This window comes from Populus euphratica, unplaced genomic scaffold (assembly GCF_000495115.2).
Source record: "Populus euphratica unplaced genomic scaffold, PopEup_1.0 scaffold1262.1, whole genome shotgun sequence".
Classification (NCBI taxonomy): domain Eukaryota; kingdom Viridiplantae; phylum Streptophyta; class Magnoliopsida; order Malpighiales; family Salicaceae; genus Populus; species Populus euphratica.
This window is the reverse complement of record NW_011501104.1, coordinates 1-20,972: the sequence shown is the minus strand read 5'-3', so window position 1 is coordinate 20,972 and position 20,972 is coordinate 1. Positions and strand designations below refer to the sequence as shown.

At 36.3% G+C, this 20,972-nt stretch overlaps 2 protein-coding genes across 2 annotated transcripts; both read right to left on the bottom strand.

Moving 5' to 3' along the window:
- Window positions 1-3,449: 3,449 nt before the first annotated feature.
- Window positions 3,450-8,014, bottom strand: LOC105117252 (G-type lectin S-receptor-like serine/threonine-protein kinase At4g27290). The gene is made up of 7 exons (XM_011014855.1): window positions 6,582-8,014; window positions 5,820-5,966; window positions 5,412-5,557; window positions 4,929-5,139; window positions 4,438-4,675; window positions 4,210-4,360; window positions 3,450-4,013 (listed from the first exon to the last, which is right to left on the bottom strand). The coding sequence occupies exons 1-7, from the start codon at window positions 7,855-7,857 to the stop codon at window positions 3,708-3,710; spliced, it is 2,475 nt and encodes an 824-aa protein (XP_011013157.1). The 5' UTR covers window positions 7,858-8,014; the 3' UTR covers window positions 3,450-3,707.
- Window positions 8,015-10,436: 2,422 nt separating this feature from the next.
- Window positions 10,437-11,282, bottom strand: LOC105117253 (G-type lectin S-receptor-like serine/threonine-protein kinase At4g27290). The gene has a single exon (XM_011014856.1). It carries the CDS (start codon window positions 11,280-11,282, stop codon window positions 10,437-10,439), a length of 846 nt encoding a protein of 281 aa, XP_011013158.1.
- Between the last annotated feature and the right edge of the window lie 9,690 nt (window positions 11,283-20,972).

The window sequence follows — 20,972 nt, the reverse complement described above, 5'->3', positions numbered from 1 at the left end:
GGCTTGAAGGTCATGATCTTCCCTAAGGTTGTACATACCTCCACTAGATGTATGAGGTTGAGTTTTACTCGGTGCCTCATAAGTACCCGCGGTGTCCCAATTTTGAGCATTTTCAGCTAACAAGTCTAAGTACTCCATTGCTTCATCAGGGTCTTTATCTTTAAAAGTTCCATTGCACATCAATTCAACCATTTGCCTATCTTTAGGTGTTAACCCTTCATAAAAATGTGAAACCAATCTCCATGTTTCAAAACCATGATGAGGGCAAGTACTAAGCAAGTCTCGATACCTATCCCAACATTGGTAAAATTATTCTCCTGGTTTTTGAGTGAAAGTGGTTATTTGTCTCTTGAAAGAGTTTGTTCTATGAGATGGGAAAAACTTCTTTAAAAATTGTTGTTGTATTTCATCCCAAGCACGAATGGATCCTGGTCTTAAATTTTATAGCCATGTTTTAGCTTTATCTTTTAATGAAAAAGGAAAAACCTTTAATCTGATGGTGTTCATGCTACAATTTAAATTATTATATGGGTTGCAAACCTCTTCAAATTCCCTTAAAGGCAAGTATGGATTTTCCAATTCTAAACCATGAAAAGAAGGTAAAAGTTGAATAATACCTGGTTTAAAATTAAAATGAGATGCATCAGGAGGAAAAACTATGCATGATGGTGCACTTGTTCTTGTGGGATTCATGTGGTCTCTAAGTGTTCTAGCACGGTTATTCTCATTATTCTCATTATGAAGTGATTGATTATCTTCTTCAGCCATATTTTCTGAAAATGATGAGGATACCCTACAAAGTCTACCACTTGATGTACGTGACCACACTCTCATGCACGTGTAGGACTAGAATAAAAGGAAAAAGAAAACAAAAGAAGAAGAAACAAGAGAAAAGAAACAAAGTTATATACAAGAAAGTGAAAAAAAGAATAAAAGATTGATGTCTTCTCCCAAGTGCAGGAGTGTCGAAGTAATAAATAACCCGGCAAGACCGGAGTCGAACCACAGGAAGGTTATTTGTACAAATTATAAATAACAATAATACAACAACAATAACAATAACAATAACAACAATAATAACAATAATAATAACAATAATAATTCTAATAATAATAATAATAATAGTAATACTAATAATACTACTAATAATAATAATAATAATAATAGTACTAGTAGTAGTAGTAGTAGTAGTAATAATAATAGTAGTAGTAATAATAATAATAATAATAATAATAATAAAGAAAGAGAAGAAGAAGAAGATGATGAGAACTTGGAGATGAAAAATTAATGTAAGGATTAAACAATAAGAATAACAAATGTCAAGGTTAGAGGTTCCACTAATGGTATATCAAACAAGTATAGTACAAACACAAATGTCAAGGTTAGAGGTTTCACTAATGGTATATCAAACAAGTATAGTATAAACTCTTATTATTGAATTGGAAACCACACACAAAGGAGGTTCCAATCAGATTATATATTGTTAACATGATTACATTAGTCATCTTATTCAATTAATGCTAATACTTGTAAATCTCGTCAAGCATTCATGATTATAACTTATGTTAACAACAAATCAAGTTCCTTTCATAGCTTAGGTGTCGGTTATACCATACATTATGGGCTATGAAACTGCCAAGCATTTGTTGTACCAAGTGTTATACAACATAAATCAAGATTAGTCATTTCACAAGCAAAGTATTAAAGAGTGAACAAGATAACAAATATAAAACATGTTAGTATCAAACATTAAAGTCCATATTAAATTTACATTATACTTATTCTTACACCATTAGTGTAACCTTTTCACCTTGGCATAACTAACTTAGCTAGACATACTGAAAGAAAGCAAAATAGATAAACAAAATAAGAACATAAAAGTTAACTAAGTATAGGAAAGGAAATGAAAGGCATATAAACTTAATATTAATGAAAACAAAGCATAAACATCACAAAAAATACAAAGAAAGAAAGCAAGAGCATGATCTTGATCTGGAGACCAAGATACCTAAATGCATGGCAAATGCCTCCTTTTATAGGCCAAAATTGGGAACTATTGATTTGATGACTTATTGATGAGTGGGTGGCCAACTCTTGACTTGGTGACAATCTTTATCTTCTCTTGTCTGCCCAAAACGTCATTGATAACGTCAAAATTGGAACCACTTGCAAACATGAAAGTTGTAGGCAATTGTCTCAGATGTCTTATGTAAAACATTAAGCTCAGTTAGACTTTTAGAACTCCAGATATGGCCAAAATACTGAACAGTGCTCGGGCTGGAGGACAAATTCGGGCTTCTTTGTTGTTGCAACAATTTGAACTTGAAAATAGCCTTTTTAGATCTTGGGCTCCATATGAAAGTTGTAGGCCTATGTCTTACCTTTCCATCCATATAAAGTGGACCTAAATCTGAGATCTACAACTCCATATATTATCCAATTACCGAACAGTATTCCGGTATGGACTGCACCGACATCTCTTTTCGGAGTTTGGCCATCTCTTTATCCTTTCAATTTCAGTTTTTAAATTCATCAATCAATCCTTTCATTTATGTGATAGGCCTGCATTTAAAATGAACATTTACCACAAATTAAAGGTATCTTATATTATTAGATATATTATAATAAAACATGTCTTAGTTAAGGAGTTATTAATACTTCAAGTGCAAAATGATGATATAAAACCTTAATAAAAATGCACTTTTAAGTACTGATCAATAATTATGGCAGAATTACGTTATTAAACTTAGGGAGAACATTTGAACAAAGTGACACAAGCTGCTGATAGCTTGTATGTTAATCTTGATGAAATTATCTAGTTCTTAAAGCTGCCATTAAATTGAATCATTAATGCAGACACTTTGATTGTTTGTGAGTTAGGATTAGTTATACGGCGGATCCGCTAATTAATCAACGTTAAGAAAAGATAAAATTTTAGAACATAAATTGCAATTTTAGTTTCAAGGATTGGTTCTAACTTCCGTTGGTGGATATATGCTTGTGACCAAGGTTTGTTTTCTTGATAAATTTTGATTTTAATTGATTTTGTTTGCTAGTTTAATTGCTGCAATAGTTTAGATAATCACAAACCAAATCCCCCCAATTACATAACATACAACATAATAATCTAACTTGAAACTTTCTCGTGAGATCGACCCCTTACTTGCTTTATATTATCTTGTGTGTTTTAAGATAAGGTAATTAATTTGTGCGACCGCGACATCGCAACAAAATGCTCAAGAAATTTATGTCTCATAAATTCTTCTATTTTTATTTTTATTTTTTCACTTGACCTTTTAATTTCACTTCTCATCGATCCATATCCAAGATTTTAGAAAACACTATAGGAGTGAAAATCCAAAACATTGTGATGAAAACAAGAATCCCAGAAATTCTGCTAATTAATGGCTGCTGCTATTTCTTAATATAAATCGGATTTCATCACAGTATAATTTAAATTTAGTAGCCTTTATTTCTGCAACTAGTAGTGTTTGTTTGTTATTTCAACTCCTCAGCACGCACTAGAACAATCGAGTGCCTTGAATCACTAAAAAACAAGTTACTAAATCACAAAAAAAAAGTTACTAAATCACATAGAAATTAAGCATGCATGGTAGATTCATAACCTTATTGCAGCAGGCATACAGTAGAAGTTTTATGGCAGATTCACAACCATCAAGAACACACAAAACAAAAACACAAGCACTCTATCTTGCCTCCAGCAATGAAATCGAGCACTCGTTAGCTGAAGGTGGTTTGCACTGGCTTGATGAATAACATGCTTCGATAAGATCCCTTTCAGTGAAGAATCCTGGTTGTTTAGGCTGAGGCAGTTCATCTTCGTTACCCAACATCAAAATCACATATGACATGTTTGGCCTATCTTCTGTATTTTCTTGCACACACAATAGCCCCACATGAATCGAACGTAGTACTTCAGATAAATAAGGTGTTTCAACTTTTGATTCCCCAACCAGTTCTAGAGACCTGCCTTGTTTGAACAGTATCCAAGCCTGATAAACAAAAGCCATGCTATTAAGAAAACATTACGTATTTGTGCAAATCCATCATTGACCATTGTCGGTCTCAATTGTTTTTCATAATTTCTTCAGTTTTTCTTCAAGTATTTGAAGTGTTCAAGTATCTAACAAAAGTACTAAAGAATTTATTGAAATGAAAGAGTCAAACTGACATAGCTTTGGCACTTACATGCCCGATAAGGTTGAGGTGGTGATCTGGGTGACTGAATCCTCTGTTCCTACAGCCACTCACTATCTCTAGCACCAATACGCCAAAGCTGAAGACGTCTGATTTTAGCGAGTAGAGTCCATAATTTGCATACTCTGGAGATATGTAACCACTGCATGTATTCATAGAATATTAGGTCGCATTTGCAAACTAAGAGCATAAAATCCATGTGATGAAGAAGACACTTACTACGTTCCAGCCACTTTATTAGTACTGGCTTCAGTTTCATTTTCTCCAAAACTTCTAGCCAGGCCAAAGTCTGAGATTTTTGGATTCATTTCATAATCCAACAAAATATTGCTGGTTTTCAGATCTCTGTGGATTATTCTTAGTCTCGAATCTTGGTGAAGATAAAGGAGTCCACGAGCAATCCCATTGATGATGTTGTAGCGCTTAGGCCAATCTAGTAGCAAGCTATGAGTTTCATCTGCCCAAGTCAATACATTATGGCTCTTATCAGATTCATAAATGCTTGTGAGAGAACAAGAAAGAACGAGTTACAATTGCATATAGGGCAGGATTTGTGAGAAAGAAAGTGGAGAAAAGTAATCTCCCCCTACGAAGCCACTTTCCTAAGGGCTTCGAAGGAAGATAAACATCTTATAATTAGATTCTTAATGCGAGGTTTTGGAAAGCCCAATAGTGCTCAACTTTTTGAAAAGGTTTTGTGAGATTCATACCAAAAATATAGAAGTCCAAGCTTTTGTTAGGCAAAAACTCGTAGACCAACATCTTTTCATCTCTTTCAATGCAGCATCCAAGAAGCCTCACTAGATTCCGATGCTGAAGTTTCACGATATGTTTAACTTCATTTTTGAATTCGTCTAGTCCTTGTCTTGAATTCTTAGAGAGCCTCTTCACAGCTATTTCTCGTCCATCTGCAAGGGTTCCCTGCAAATAATGACTCAGCATCGTAAGCAAATCATACGTTGTCTTCTGGAAGTTGAGAATTGTGAAATGGTGTTCCATACTCTTTGTATCTGTCAAGGAACTTCTCCAATCAGTCATTGTTTTATGCTAAAAAAATGGTCGGTCCTGACAGTCCTATAGTGGAATCGTTTCAAGGAAACTAACACCTAGAACTCCGCTGGGGTCAGGAGTTTGTAAGATGAAATTCAGGGGCCATGGGACATATTGCATGACTGTTCACAGATAATTATTACCTTATAAACAGGTCCGAAACCACCTTCTCCTAGTTTATTGGCATCAGAAAAGTTATTTGTTGCAGAAGCCAACTCATCCATGGTAAAGAAGGGTAATTCTAGCTCTTCTTTCATATCGTTGTTATTCGATCCGCTTGGCAAATTACCTGTCATTTTTCCTGTTATTATTACTACTACGAATTGGAAAGGCAAAAAAAAAAAAAGAAACATGGGATCTCTCACCTCTATTTGTCGTTATACCCGAATTTCTTTTCAAGGCATTAAATATTAATGGAGTCTTGAACAATTTACTGTCCTACCTTGGATTACTCAAATCAAATTTAAATTAAGAGACTAACTAGACTTCTTCTCTGAAAGTCTGGAATGGGGGCGATAGGATTGGTTAGATTTTCATGGTAGAATACGTACGTTTTTTCTGCTGCTGCTTTCTCCAAACATGCAAGACCAAGACCAAGACTAGTCCAAGGAACACAAGTCCTGTGGACAACACAATGCTTACCACGATCCTTTTCTTTGCATTGGATTTCGTATTAACCTTTGCACTATCACCATTACCTATATCATGGCAGAGAGAAACTAGAGTTAAAAGACAATAAATAGAAATTTGTGAATAGTTTTCCTTGGCTATTGGATCTATTCAATACATTATAAAACAACACCGCTCTGGGCAGAGAAAAACCAATGCTTCAAGAAGTTACTTCTTTCTATGACTATCTCAAGTTCTTTCATGCCAAATGATATGTTGTGCAAGGAATCTTGCAATCATCTACAACACATCATTGAATTTTAGAAATTGTGAGATTTTCAGGATTGATGATGTGATTATCCTTCAAGTCTCTATAATAATTCTTATACTAGTAAGAATATATGTCTTGAGAGTTGTAATCTGTGTCCACAAGCAATGCGGTTGTTCAACGAAACCTATGGAAAAAAAAAACAGAGAGGGGAAGAGGAGACATTGACCAAGTTATCACTCTATCAACACACATCAACACAAGCATACACAGGCACTCTCAGACATCGTGTGATATGATGTTCTGAAAACTAGGATATAAGATTAGAAAGAAAACTTGCTCATGCATTTAATCGGAAAATCTTCTCAAATAATATGACTTCTCTAGAAGTGACTAAAATCCAAGTAATAGATACCGTCAGATGATAAATTCATACCTAGTTCTGATGCAGCCATCCGTATAAAAATGGTGTCTTTCTCATCTTGAAACAAAATATCGATCAGATCATTGAACCAAAGCAAACACCCACTTCCTCCATTCCTGACGTCCATGTTTGCATACGCAGTACAGCTGCAGTTCTTCAAACACGTGTTCCTGCACTCCTCCAGGCTCATACTCTTGTTAAACCATGATTGCCTTGTCTCCGGCAACTTCACACCTGAGACTTTTCGAAACCCATCTCCTGAACAGTTCAGTGCAGTCTTTCTGATGCAGCCACTTGACCAATCTGTCCTCTCCCAGTCTCTCGGAACTGTAGGTACAAATCCATTTAAGCAATCACACACTGGAGAGTTGTTAATTCTACAGATGCCATTTGCACCACATAGTTTATAACGCGCACAATTATTGATGTTTTCTGTTTCGTAAAGAAACCAGCTCTGGGTTTTCTCAATCCACAAAAGTTGTTGGATATCACCATTCTGAGCCAAAACGATCCTCCAATGCATTGAACTATTAACAAGCTGTTCTCTGTAAAATATCTCCTTCTCATTAAAAACAAATTCATATGTGTATATTGGATTTGGTTTTAATGGAGGCATACCACTGAACCCCAGACCATTCCATGGCCCAGATCGATACTTTACTTTCGAATCTTCCAGCTCTACTAACTCAGGATATCCATAAGGAACAAGGATACCTGTAATGTTACCTCTAGAAGGATCATCTTGTGACTTCCAAGCTGCCAAGCTCCAGTCCATGCCTGTGACTCTATTCCGTCCTATCTTCATGCCCGGTATTAATGTATTACCTGGATGTTCAAAACTCTGCCACAGGGAGTTTTCCACGTTATTATCACCCTCCTCTTTCACAACAAGGTTTCCCGAATCCAAAAGCTGTGCAACTGGATTCCTGGCAGGTGTTGATGTGTTGGATGACCAAATGATGCTTCCACTGCGATTGAAAAGGACAAGAAGTCCTTGGTTGGTAAGCCTTACAACACCTGATGAATCGTTAAGTGGAGATTCTCTGTTGGCAACCCACACTGCTGTCTGGACTGATATTTTGCCATACCATATCCCCAAGTATCGGTTTGTGGATTTTCCGGGGCTGAAAAATCCTAATTCATAGGTGCCACCAGCCGAGACTATGGTGTCTCCATCTCGAATTGACAGGGTTGTGTTAATGGTGTCAATAGGGGTGGCTACTTCTACAATCAGAAGCAAAGTGGAGCAAAACAGAAGTACGGAAATGCAATCCCTCAGAAATCTCATGATTCTTTTAAGCAGATCGTTTTGTTGTGGTATAAAATGGCTGGCTTTGCTAGATGTGAAGAATATTGGTCTCAAGAAATTGCCTATTTAACACCACAATCAGTCTACTGCTACAGCAATGTTTCCCTGCTGAGGTAAACGATTTAACACCACTGTCAGTCTAGCGTACGAAAGTACTCGAGAATTTATTGAAATGAAAGAGTCAAACTGACATAGCTTTGGCACTTACATGCCCGATAAGGTTGAGGTGGTGATCTGGGTGACTGAATCCTCTGTTCCTACAGCCACTCACTATCTCTAGCACCAATACACCAAAGCTGAAGACGTCTGATTTTAGCGAGTAGAGTCCATAATTTGCATACTCTGGAGATATGTAACCACTGCATGTATTCATAGAATTTTAGGTCGCATTTGCAAACTAAGAGCATAAAATCCATGTGATGAAGATGACACTTACTACGTTCCAGCCACTTTATTAGTACTGGCTTCAGTTTCATTTTCTCCAAAACTTCTAGCCAGGCCAAAGTCTGAGATTTTTGGATTCATTTCGTAATCCAACAAAATATTGCTGGTTTTCAGATCTCTGTGGATTATTCTTAGTCTCGAATCTTGGTGAAGATAAAGGAGTCCACGAGCATAAAGGAGTCCGCAATCCCATTGATGATGTTGTAGCGCTTAGGCCAATCTAGTAGCAAGCTATGAGTTTCATCTGCCCAAGTCAATACATTATGGCTCTTATCAGATTCATAAATGCTTGTGAGAGAACAAGAAAGAACGAGTTCCAATTGCATATATGGCAGGATTTGTGAGAAAGAAAGTGGAGAAAAGTAATCTTCCCCAACGAAGCCACTTTCCTAAGGGCTTCGAAGGAAGATAAACATCTTATAATTAGATTCTTAATGCGGGGTTTTGGAAAGCCCAATAGTGCTCAACTTTTTGAAAAGGTTTTGTGAGATTCATACCAAAAATATAGAAGTCCAAGCTTTTGTTAGGCAAAAACTCGTAGACCAACATCTTTTCATCTCTTTCAATGCAGCATCCAAGAAGCCTCACTAGATTCCGATGCTGAAGTTTCACGATATGTTTAACTTCATTTTTGAATTCGTCTAGTCCTTGTCTTGAATTCTTAGAGAGCCTCTTCACAGCTATTTCTCGTCCATCTGCAAGGGTTCCCTGCAAATAATGACTCAGCATCGTAAGCAAATCATACGTTGTCTTCTGGAAGTTGAGAATTGTGAAATGGTGTTCCATACTCTTTGTATCTGTCAAGGAACTCTTCCAATTAGTCATTGTTTTATGCTAAAAAAATGGTCGGTCCTGACAGTCCTGTAGTGGAATCGTTTCAAGGAAACTAACACCTAGAACTCCGCTGGGGTCAGGAGTTTGTAAGATGAAATTCAGAGGCCATGGGACATATTGCATGACTGTTCACAGATAATTATTACCTTATAAACAGGTCCGAAACCACCTTCTCCTAGTTTATTGGCATCAGAAAAGTTATTTGTTGCAGAAGCCAACTCATCCATATTAAAGAAGGGTAATTCTATTTCTTCCTTCATATCGTTGTTATTCGATCCGCTTGGCAAATTACCTGTCATTTTTCCTGTTATTATTACTACTACGAATTGGAAAGGCAAAAAAAAAAAAAAAAACATGGGATCTCTCACCTCTATTTGTCGTTATACCCGAATTTCTTTTCAAGGCATTAAATATTAATGGAGTCTTGAACAATTTACTGTCCTACCTTGGATTACTCAAATCAAATTTAAATTAAGAGATTAACTAGACTTCTTCTCTGAAAGTCTGGAATGGGGGCGATAGGATTGGTTAGATTTTCATGGTAGAATACGTACGTTTTTTCTGCTGCTGCTTTCTCCAAACATGCAAGAGCAAGACCAAGGCTATTCCAAGGAACACAAGTCCTGTGGACAACACAATGCTTACCACGATCCTTTTCTTTGCATTGGATTTCGTATTAACCTTTGCACTATCACCATTACCTATATTATGGCAAAGAGAAACTAGAGTTAAAAGACAATAAATAGGAATTTGTGAATAGTTTTCCTTGGCTATTGGATCATTCAATCCCAGTTATCTACTCAATACATTATAAAACAACACCGCTCTGGGCAGAGAAAAACCAATGCTTCAAGAAGTTGGTTCTTTCTATGAATATTTCAAGTTCTTTCATGCCAAATGATATGTTGTGCAAGAAATTTTGCAAGCATCTACAACACAACATTGAATTTTAGAAATTGTGAGATTTTCAGGATTGATGATGTGATTATCCTTCAAGTCTCTATAATAATTCTTATACTAGTAAGAATATATGTCTTGAGAGTTGTAATCTGTGTCCACAAGCAATGCGGTTGTTCAACGAAACCTATGGAAAAAAAAAACAGAGAGGGGAAGAGGAGACATTGACCAAGTTATCACTCTATCAACACACATCAACACAAGCATACACAGGCACTCTCAGACATCGTGTGATATGATGTTCTGAAAACTAGGATATAAGATTAGAAAGAAAACTTGCTCATGCATTTAATCGGAAAATCTTCTCAAATAATAAGACTTCTCTAGAAGTGACTAAAATCCAAGTAATAGATACCATCAGATGATAAATTCATACCTAGTTCTGATGCAGCCATCCGTATAAAAATGGTGTCTTTCTCATCTTGAAACAAAATATCGATCAGATCATTGAACCAAAGCAAGCACCCACTTCCTCCATTCCTGACGTCCATGTTTGCATACGCAGTACAGCTGCAGTTCTTCAAACACGTGTTCCTGCACTCCTCCAGGCTCATACTCTTGTTAAACCATGATTGCCTTGTCTCCGGCAACTTCACACCTGAGACTTTTCGAAACCCATCTCCTGAACAGTTCAGTGCAGTCTTTCTGATGCAAACACTTGACCAATCTGTCCTCTCCCAGTCTCTTGGAACTTTGGGTACAAATCCACTTAGGCAATCACACACGGGAGAGTTGTTAATGCTACAGATGCCATTTGCACCACATAGTTTATAACGCGCACAATTATTGATGTTATCTGTTTCGTAAAGAAACCAGCTCTGGGTTTTCTCAATCCACAAAAGTTGTTGGATATCACCATTCTGAGCCAAGACGATCCTCCAATGCATTGAGCTATTAACAAGCTGTTCTCTGTAAAATATCTCCTTCTCATTAAAAACAAATTCATATGTGTATATTGGATTTGGTTTTAATGGAGGCGTACCACTGAACCCCAGACCATTCCATGGCCCAGATCGATGCTTCACTTTCGAATCTTCCAGCTCTACTAACTCAGGATATCCATAAGGAACAAGGATACCTGTAATGTTACCTCTAGAAGGATCATCTTGTGACTTCCAAGCTGCCAAGCTCCAGTCCATGCCTGTGACTCTATTCCGTCCTATCTTCATGCCCGGTATTAATGTATTACCTGGATGTTCAAAACTCTACCACAGGGAGTTTTCCGGGTTATTATCACCCTTCTCTTTCACAACAAGGTTTCCCGAATCCAAAAGCTGTGCAACTGGATTCCTGGCAGGTGTTGATGTGTTGGATGACCAAATGATGCTTCCACTGCGATTGACAAGGACAAGAAGTCCTTGGTTGGTAAGCCTTACAACACCTGATGAATCGTTAAGTGGAGATTCTCTGTTGGCAACCCACACTGCTGTCTGGACTGATATTTTGCCATACCATATCCCCAAGTATCGGTTTGTGGATTTTCCGGGGCTGAAAAATCCTAATTCATAGGTGCCACCAGCCGAGACTATGGTGTCTCCATCTCGAATTGACAGGGTTGTGTTAATGGTGTCAATAGGGGTGGCTACTTCTACAATCAGAAGCAAAGTGGAGCAAAACAGAAGTACGGAAATGCAATCCCTCAGAAATCTCATGATTCTTTTAAGCAGATCGTTTTGTTGTGGTATAAAATGGCTGGCTTTGCTAGATGTGAAGAATATTGGTCTCAAGAAATTGCCTATTTAACACCACAATCAGTCTACTGCTACAGCAATGTTTCCCTGCTGAGGTAAACGATTTAACACCACTGTCAGTCTAGCGGCACAGCAAGTCTACCAGACAGCAACGTTCCACTACTGAGGTAAACGATTTAACACCACTGTCAGTCTAGCCGCACAGCAATGTTCCACTGCTGAGGTAAACGCTCTTGTTGATGAAATTCACATGGAAAATTCATAGATAGTCAACACTACAGGGAACTAAAGTAGAGGTTTTTTTACTAATAGTCTAAAGTATTTTTCAAACTAGCACAGTTAAAAAAATATTTCTCGATCATACATGGTCTAAGTAGTACATGCGTGATCTACGGTTGTCGCAACATGTACTCAACGTATGCTCTTGATTTTTCTGTATAAGCAAGTAGTTCATCCAGTCCTCGTGGAGTCCACAACACACCACATCCATTGCAATCATCAACTTTGTCTCTTTACTAACAGAAATGCCAGTGATTGTCATCGTTGTTGTGCGGTGGCCCTTAGGCACCAATAAGCATCTACAGCGCTGCATCAATCAATCGATCGATCATTTACTATCGACACTACCGAATACTGGGTTGCCACCACATTGGCTTTTTCTCTGTTTTTCCCGGACTTTCTTCTATACATGCTCTATCCATTAAAAAGAAAAAGGAAAAGAAAAGACAGAAATATAAAACCGACTCCATGTCTTGACTCTGTTCACTGAGATCTATATACCCAAGTTACGAGCTGAAGTATATGCACAATATTTACGAGACTAAAATCTACTATTGACTAAAAATATTATACATCTGTGTGCCGCCTGATTTATGCAGAAGGATCAGGTCCACAATACATGTAAAATCGGTTCCAACATGACGTAGCGGAAGCTTATGTAGAAATAGGACGCCGCCTGTTTCCGGGTAAAATTGTTCGAATCCTCGAATCAAAAAATTATACTTGAATCCACGAGTTCAAAAATTAAAATTTTCCAAGAGAAAGTTCTTTATTGAAATTAAAAATACCTTACAATGAAAAGAGGCAGCCTTTATATAGGCTGCAAGTCCTAATTCGAACTAGGAATATAATTGTTTAGGAAAGAAATAACTAGAATAAAAAAACAAATACTACAGCTAAAAAAGTAAATAAATCTTGATATTACGACATTAATTAGAACTCCTAAATAAGGAGACAATCTGTTGGAAGAATACTCTGATATCAACTGTAGTTCCTGATTTTTCTGCATTTATATTATATCTTGCAATTTGCTCTTTCTCCTGCTATCTGCTCTTCCTCTCCTCCTGTAGACTGTTCTACATCACAACACTCCCTCTTGAGTTGAAGGGTGGAGGTCAATGATTTCCAACTTGCGCGTAAGAAACTTATATTATTAGATACGTTATTATAAAACATGTTTTAGTTAAGGAGTTATTGATACTTCAAGTGCAAAATGATGATATAAAACCTTGATAAAAATATACTTTTAAATACTAATCATAACACTACAGGGAACTAAAGCAGATGTTTTTTTACTAATAGTCTAAAATATTTTTCAAACTAGTACAGTTTAAAAAATATTTCTCGATCAAACATGGTCCAAGTAGTACATGCGTGATCTACGGTTTGTCGCAACATGTACTCAACGTATACTCTTGATTTTTCTGTATAAGCAAGTAGTTCATCCAGTCCTCGTGGAGTCCACAACACACCACATCTAATGCAATCATCAACTTTGTCTCTTCACTAACAGAAATGCCAGTGATTGCCATCGTTGTTGAGCGGTGGCCCTTAGGCACCAATAAGTATCTACAGCGCTGCATCAATCAATCAATCGATCATTTACTATCGACACTACCGAATACTGAGTTGCCACCACACTGGCTATTTCTCTGTTTTTCCTGGACATTCTTCTATACATGCTCTATCCATTAAAAAGAAAAAGAAAAGACAGAAATATAAAACCGACTCCATGTCTTGACTCTGTTCACTGAGATCTATACACCCAAGTTACGAGCTGAAGTATATGCAGAATATTTACGAGACTAAAATCTTCTATTGACTAAAAATATTATACATCTGTAAGCTGCATGATTTATGCAGAAGGATCAGGTCCACGATACATGTAAAATCAGTTCCAACACTCCCTCTCGAGTTGAAGGGTGGAGATCAATGATTTCCAACTTGCGCGTAAGAAATTATTGAAGGCGGTAGAAATATGCCGAGATTCGATTATATTCGTTCACAGACAAAAGGGCAATCGGTTTCTATGCGAAAAGCATCTCATTTTGGATCATGTAGCAAGCCAAGCATCAAGTACCCCTCTCTCATAGCAGCTCCCTAGTTTCAGGAGCTGTAGAAAGGAAGACATAATTCAACCCCAACTAAAAACAAACTTGAACACAGTCCTTCTTACCCTAATTGCTGGAGGGAGCTAGAAAAGGAAAGGTTTGGAAAAACCTTAAACAATAAAATGATCGCAGATCATCCACAACAGATTTAAACATCCATAACTGTACGACACCATAAAAGAAATCAAGCAATTAATTATCTTTGTTAGAACAATCATAGCATTGAAACTATACTAGTACATGTGACCATGCCAAATCATAGCAAATTAGAGTTCTGTATAAACTGAGTGTGTGCCGAATTTGATAGTCTATGGTTAAATGGCGTTCAAGCTCTCAATTTCTGTAACTCTTCTTGCAATTCTTGTTCTAGCATGGTATGTTCTGAAGCAACATTTTATCCACCAATAGCGTGCAAAGTCTCAGATTCTCATATTCTATCATAACTCCAATAATTCAAGAACAACAGCATATATGACTCAAGTAACAAAGTTGTGGTGGAGCGAGATTTGTTTGTCAGAGTCTAGCGATTTAGGGGTTGCTATTGTCTCTGCTATTGTTGCTGCAAGGCCACTGCTCTCTCTGTTAAGTCCTTAAGGATAAGTTGGTTAGAACTGACCAGTAAATCCATATAAAAACGAAGCTAAAAAGAAAAAGAAGAGGAGAGGAGAATTTTGGGACTGACCCTTTTGTGAAACAGCATAAATTCCACGCTATAGTTAACACTGATCAGAAAACAAAACACCAGACATGATACCAAAAGCACAAACCAACTTCAGGCAGCCATTTCAGCAATATCTGTGATTAACTACAGACTGCAAACAATCTGGAATCTCGTCAATTGCACCATCTCCTTCAAAACATAACTAAGTGTCTAGCTAGAAGATGTGCAGCTCGATTCCCTTCCTCTGATAAACCAGTGCTAGAAGAAGGACTAGTTAAGAAGTTGTTAATTATCTTCTTCTTATTATAACTACCTACAACAGAATTGCAACCAATTCTAACTACTTCATAACTGCCTTAGCAGCAGTTATAATAACTGTCATGAAAGCTGTCATGACAGTTACAATCTGTAACTATATATATATATATACATGATGCATGCATATATACTTTTTACACGAGAGAAATATAACCTCCAGAAGAGAAGGAATTCTCGATTTCTTAGTATCAGAGCCTTTGAAAGAGAAACTTCTTCCTTCTTCGATTCAGCCATGATTTATGCTTCAAGTCAGTCCTCCTCAACCTCCGGTCCTCTTGGATCTGGGCAAACCACAACAATGGCACTCACTTCCAGCTCAACCATGCATTACCAGTAAAACTTAATCGAACCACCTATGTTTTGTGAAAATCTTAAATTAATAATATTGTTTTTCTAATGATTTTGAGGATTTCATATATGACACCTTTGTCTGTCCAAAAACAGAATTGAGTGTAGGTGTAATCAATCCAGCTTTCATTACTTGGAGAAGACAAGATCACACAATCCTCAGCTGGATTTACTCATCTCTCGTACCAGCTATCATGGCACAAATCATTGGACACGCTACTCCTCAATCTAGTTGGAATGCATTGAAGAAGACCTTCTCTTTCTTTCTCAAGAGCCAAAATAATGCAACTGAGGCTTGAACTGCAATCCATAAAAAACGGATCTTTGTCTATGATAGACTACATCATGAAGGTGAAAGGAGCTGCAGACAGTCTAGCAGCCATTGGAAAACCTGTATCCGAACAAGATCAAGTCATGATTCTATTTGGAGGACTCGGTTCTGTAATGTTTTGAATAAATAAGTAGGAAAATACAATAAAGCCCTTGGTGGCTTAAAGTGTAGGTATAAATGAATGAGGGGTAGTATAGTAATTCAACAAAACTTGATAAATATAAATAGAAAGTAAAAAAAAAAAAAACAAAATAAGTGATCTGAAAGTTGAGAGAGAATCGGCAGGAGAGAGAAGGGAGAAAGAAGAAGAAGAGAAAAGAGGGAAATTAGAAGAAAAATAGAAAAGAGTTGAAGGAAATAAGTTTAAAGGTAAGATTATATATAAATATGTGCTGATTAAGTTTTAATTTTGGTTTTGATAAATGTTAGGGTTTTGAAAATTTGTGTTTTGGGTTTGATTGATGAATTAATTGAATTTTATGGGTTGATTGTTATGGGTAATAGATTATTTGGTGGATTTTGAAAGATTGAATTGAAATGGATTATTTGGTGGATTTTGAGAGATTGAATTGAAAGATGATGATTTTGAGTTATGATTTTGTTTGAATGGTGAAATTATGTTAGAAATAAGGAAAGAACAGTGGGTTTCTGTTGAAATTCTGGGTTGGAGGTTGAAGATGACGAAAATTCATTTTGGTCCTTCAATTTGTGGAAATTACAGTTTAGTCCCCAAACTTTGGAAAATTTACAGATTGGTCCCTGGGGCATATTCCGAGATTCTGAACAGAATAAAAGATAAATTATGGGCAGAATTCCTGTATAGTTATGAAATTTTAACACTTTCAATTTGGTCCTTCAATTTGACAAAAATTACCATTTAACCCTAAAAGAATTTGATAAAATTCCAGAATGGTCCCTGGAGTATAATGAGATGATCTGGACAGAAATGAGGATTGATTATGGTCAGAATTTCAGTATATTCATGGATTTATGATAAGTTTAGTTTGGTCCTCCAAATGGATTAAGTTACAATTTGACCCTTAAAAATATAATAAATTACAGATTAGTCCCTAGCTGTAATATTAGCTTTTGCATATGTGTTTGATTTATGTGGAAAGTATGGGCTAATAGTACATGTCTGCTATCACAGATTTGACATTTCCTATCAAAAATCTTCAAACAGTGGTTCTAACTCTATGAATATGAATATCAGAAATCAAAGCAATATACCTGCTATAGTTGTCTTGCAAATGACAATTGTTACCTTGCTATGGTTGTCTTGCAAATGACAATTGTTACCTTGACTCTAGAGCAAGCCATCACCTGACTCAGAATGCTAGGAATCTAACCAACTCTACTCCATATATAGGGACAGACAAGGTCACAATTGGTAATAGTAAGCACTTATCCATTTTCAACATTGGTTCCCATCATCTAGTCTCTAACTCCCGATCATTTCAACTCAGAAAGGTGTTTCATATTCTATTCATCTCAGCAAGCTTGATAAGTATTGTCAAGTTCTGCTCAGATAATAATGTCTTGATTGAATTTCAATCTAATACTTTTCTTGTGAAGGATCTGCATACAAAGAAGATACTAGCACGAGGCAGACTTAAGAATGGACTTTATAAGTTCCCAGCACTGAACAATGAGAAGATGGCATACGTTGGCATTAAAGATTTCTCTATTTTTCATTCTCTAGTCTCCAGAACCACTCATAATAAAATGGACATATAGCATCACAGACTAGGTCATGTTACCACTAATGTTATCGTCCAAATATTACAAAGCTGTAATGTTTCCTATGAAAAGAATAAAGCTACTGATTGTTCCACTATATGTTCTTCATATCAACTTGTAAAGAGTCACAGACTGCCCACTCGTCTCTCCTCCTCTCGTGCTTCCAAACTATTAGAATTGATTCATATGGATATCTGGGGACCAGCCTCAGAAAAATCCATATCTGGTGCTAAGTATTTTATTATATTCTTAGATGATTTCTCATGATACACATGGTTCTATCCACTACATACAAAGGATCAAGCTCTCCCAATGTTTCAACAATTCAAACTTCAAGTAGAAAATCAATTTGATGACAATATAAAATATGTGTAGTTTGACAATGGAGTTGAGTTCAAATCCTTCATCACTTTTCTTCAACAGGCTAGTATTGTGCATCGTTTTTCCTATCCTTATAATTCAGCTTAGAATAGGAGAGTTGAAAGGAAGCATAGACATGTTGTAGAGACTGGATTGGCCTTGCTAGCTCATGCTTCATTACCTAGCAAGTTCTGGCAGTATGATTTTCAATCAGCCACATTCCTCATCAATAGAATGCCTAGCAAGGTACTCAACAATGCTTCACCTTATCTAACTCTTTTTCAGAAACTACCTGATTACAAGTCTCTAAGAGTATTTGGCTACCTATACTATCCTTTCATTCGTCCTCGTAACAACCATAAACTACAATATTGATCAGTTTAGTGCATCTTTCTTGGTTATACCCTCAACAACAAGGGATATTTATGCCTTGATTATCTCACTGGACGAGTTTATGTCACACCTCATGTGGTGTTTGATGAAACACAATTCCCTTTCAACAACAGATCTCTTCCATCTCAACTTGATGATATTTCCTCTGCCAATTTACCTCCTGCAATACCACTCCCATCTAGTGATTTGTCTCACTATCCAATTGATACATCTACCCTAATCCATACTGATCCCATTCCCACAACTGTTGATTCTATTTCCTTGAGTGAAACTACAACCTTTCCGATCTCTCCTCTTTCTCCTGAGTCTATTCCTACTTATCAGATCCCTGATTCTAGTCTAGCTCCACGTATGATAATAAGGTTGATGAATGGTATCACTAAAAAGAAGGTTATTCTAAATCTAACTGCTGTTACAGAACCCTGTACACTCAGTCAAGCTCTAAAAGATCCACATTGGACTAAAGCAATGGATCAAGAGATTGCAGCTCTTCATCACAATCACACCTAGGATCTTGTTGCTAAGCCTTATGATGTTAACATCATAAGATGCAAGTGGGTATACAAATTGAAGCACAAGCCAGACGAGAGTATTGATAGGTATAAAGCTAGACTTGTGAAAAAAAGATATTACCAAACATTTGGCCCTGATTACTTTGAGACCTTCAGCCTAGTAGTCAAAGTTGTAACCATCCGCATTATCCTAACCATTGCTCTTAGTTCTAAATGGGAAGTACGACAACTTGATGTCCATTAATACAATTAAAAGATTGATGTCTTCTACAACATAAATCAAGATTAGTCATTTAACAAGCAAAGTATTAAAGAGTGAACAAGATAGCAAATATAAAACATGTTAGTATCAAACATTAAAGTCCATATTAAGTTTACATTATACTTATTCTTACACCATTAGTGTAACCTTTTCACCTTGACATAATTAACTTAGCTAGACATAATGAAAGAAAGCAAAATAGATAAACAAAATAAGAACATAAAAGTTAACTAAGTAAAGGAAAGGAAATGAAAGGCATAAACTTAATATTAATGAAAACAAAGCATAAAAAATACAAAGAGAGAAAGGAAGAGCATGATCTTGATCTGAACACCAAGATGCCTAAATGCATGGCAAATGCCTCCTTTTATAGGCCAAAATTGGGAACTATTGATTTGATGACTAATTGATAAGTGGGTGACCAACTTTTGACTTGGTGACAATCCTTATCTTCTCTTGTCTGCCCAAAACGTCATTGATAACGTCAAAATTGGAGCCAGTTGTAAACATGAAAGTTGTAGGCAATTGTCTCAGCTTTCTTGTGTAAAAATTTCAGCTCATTTGGACTTCTAGAACTCTAGATATGGCCAAAATACCGAACAGTGCTCGGGCTGGAAGACAGATTCGGGCTTCTTTGTTGTTGCTACTATTTGGACTTGATAATGGCCTTTTTAGATCTTGGGCTCCATATGAAAGTTGTAGGCCTATGTCTTACCTTTCCATCCATATAAATTGGACCTAAATCTGAGATCTGTAGCTCCAGATATGACCCAATTACCGAACAGTGTTCCGGTTTGGATTGCACCGACATCTCTTTTCTAAGTTTGGCCATCTCTTTATCCTTGCAATTTAAGTTCTTCAAGTCATCAATCAATCCTTTCATTTATGTGATAGGCCTGCATTAAAAATAGACATTTACCATAAATTATAGGTATCTTATATTATTAGATACATTATTATAAAACATATTTTAGTTAAGGAGTTATTGATACTTCAAGTGCAAAATGATGATGTAAAACCATGATAAAAATGCACTTTTAAGTACTAATCACACCCCCCAACCAGCTTATTACTAGTCCCTAGTAATCAAAGCGTTAAAATAGAAAACAAATTTGCAAATTTCACAAAGCAAGGTATTCATCATTTAACTTCCATTAGTCTATCCAGATAAACAAACTCTCATTAAATTTATATATCTGCTCAATACCTCTTAACAAGATATTAATAAACCTTTCTTTTGTGCTCAATGTATCAACACATAATTATGGGGCTTTTCTTGGAAGAAAACAAAATTTTTGTTCTAATGTTTAAGGTTAACTTCCTTGGGTTGGGATTCTTTTTTTTTTTATTATGTTTTAAATATATATACATGTAACTTAAAACACAATGCATCTTTAACTCATATAATGAGCTTTCGACTAATAAATCTCGAACTAGTTAGGCTTAGAGCATTAGGTGTTGAGGCACCCTTACGAGCCTACGAGCTTAGTAACTCGGGTCACATATACTGATATGTAGATAGTGCAATGTTTGATTCCTTTAAGCTTTTCTCCTCAACCCATGTAACAAGCGTTGGGCCAATAGCTCCCAAGTCAGTTGACTTTAGGGTATTAGGTGTTAAGACACCCCATCAGGCTTAATTGGTTAGGTTATGGAGGCTATGAAACCAAACTTATTTACATTTTTATTATCATTATTTTTTTCTTTTTCTCTTTTTTCAAATTATATACTATCCCTTTCCCTTACTTATTACCTTTAATAAAAGAACATAAATAATGTAATAATCCAATATGCAACTTACAATCATATGTTAAAGTGTGTGTGAAAATTAAGGTTTAAGAATACATGTTAAA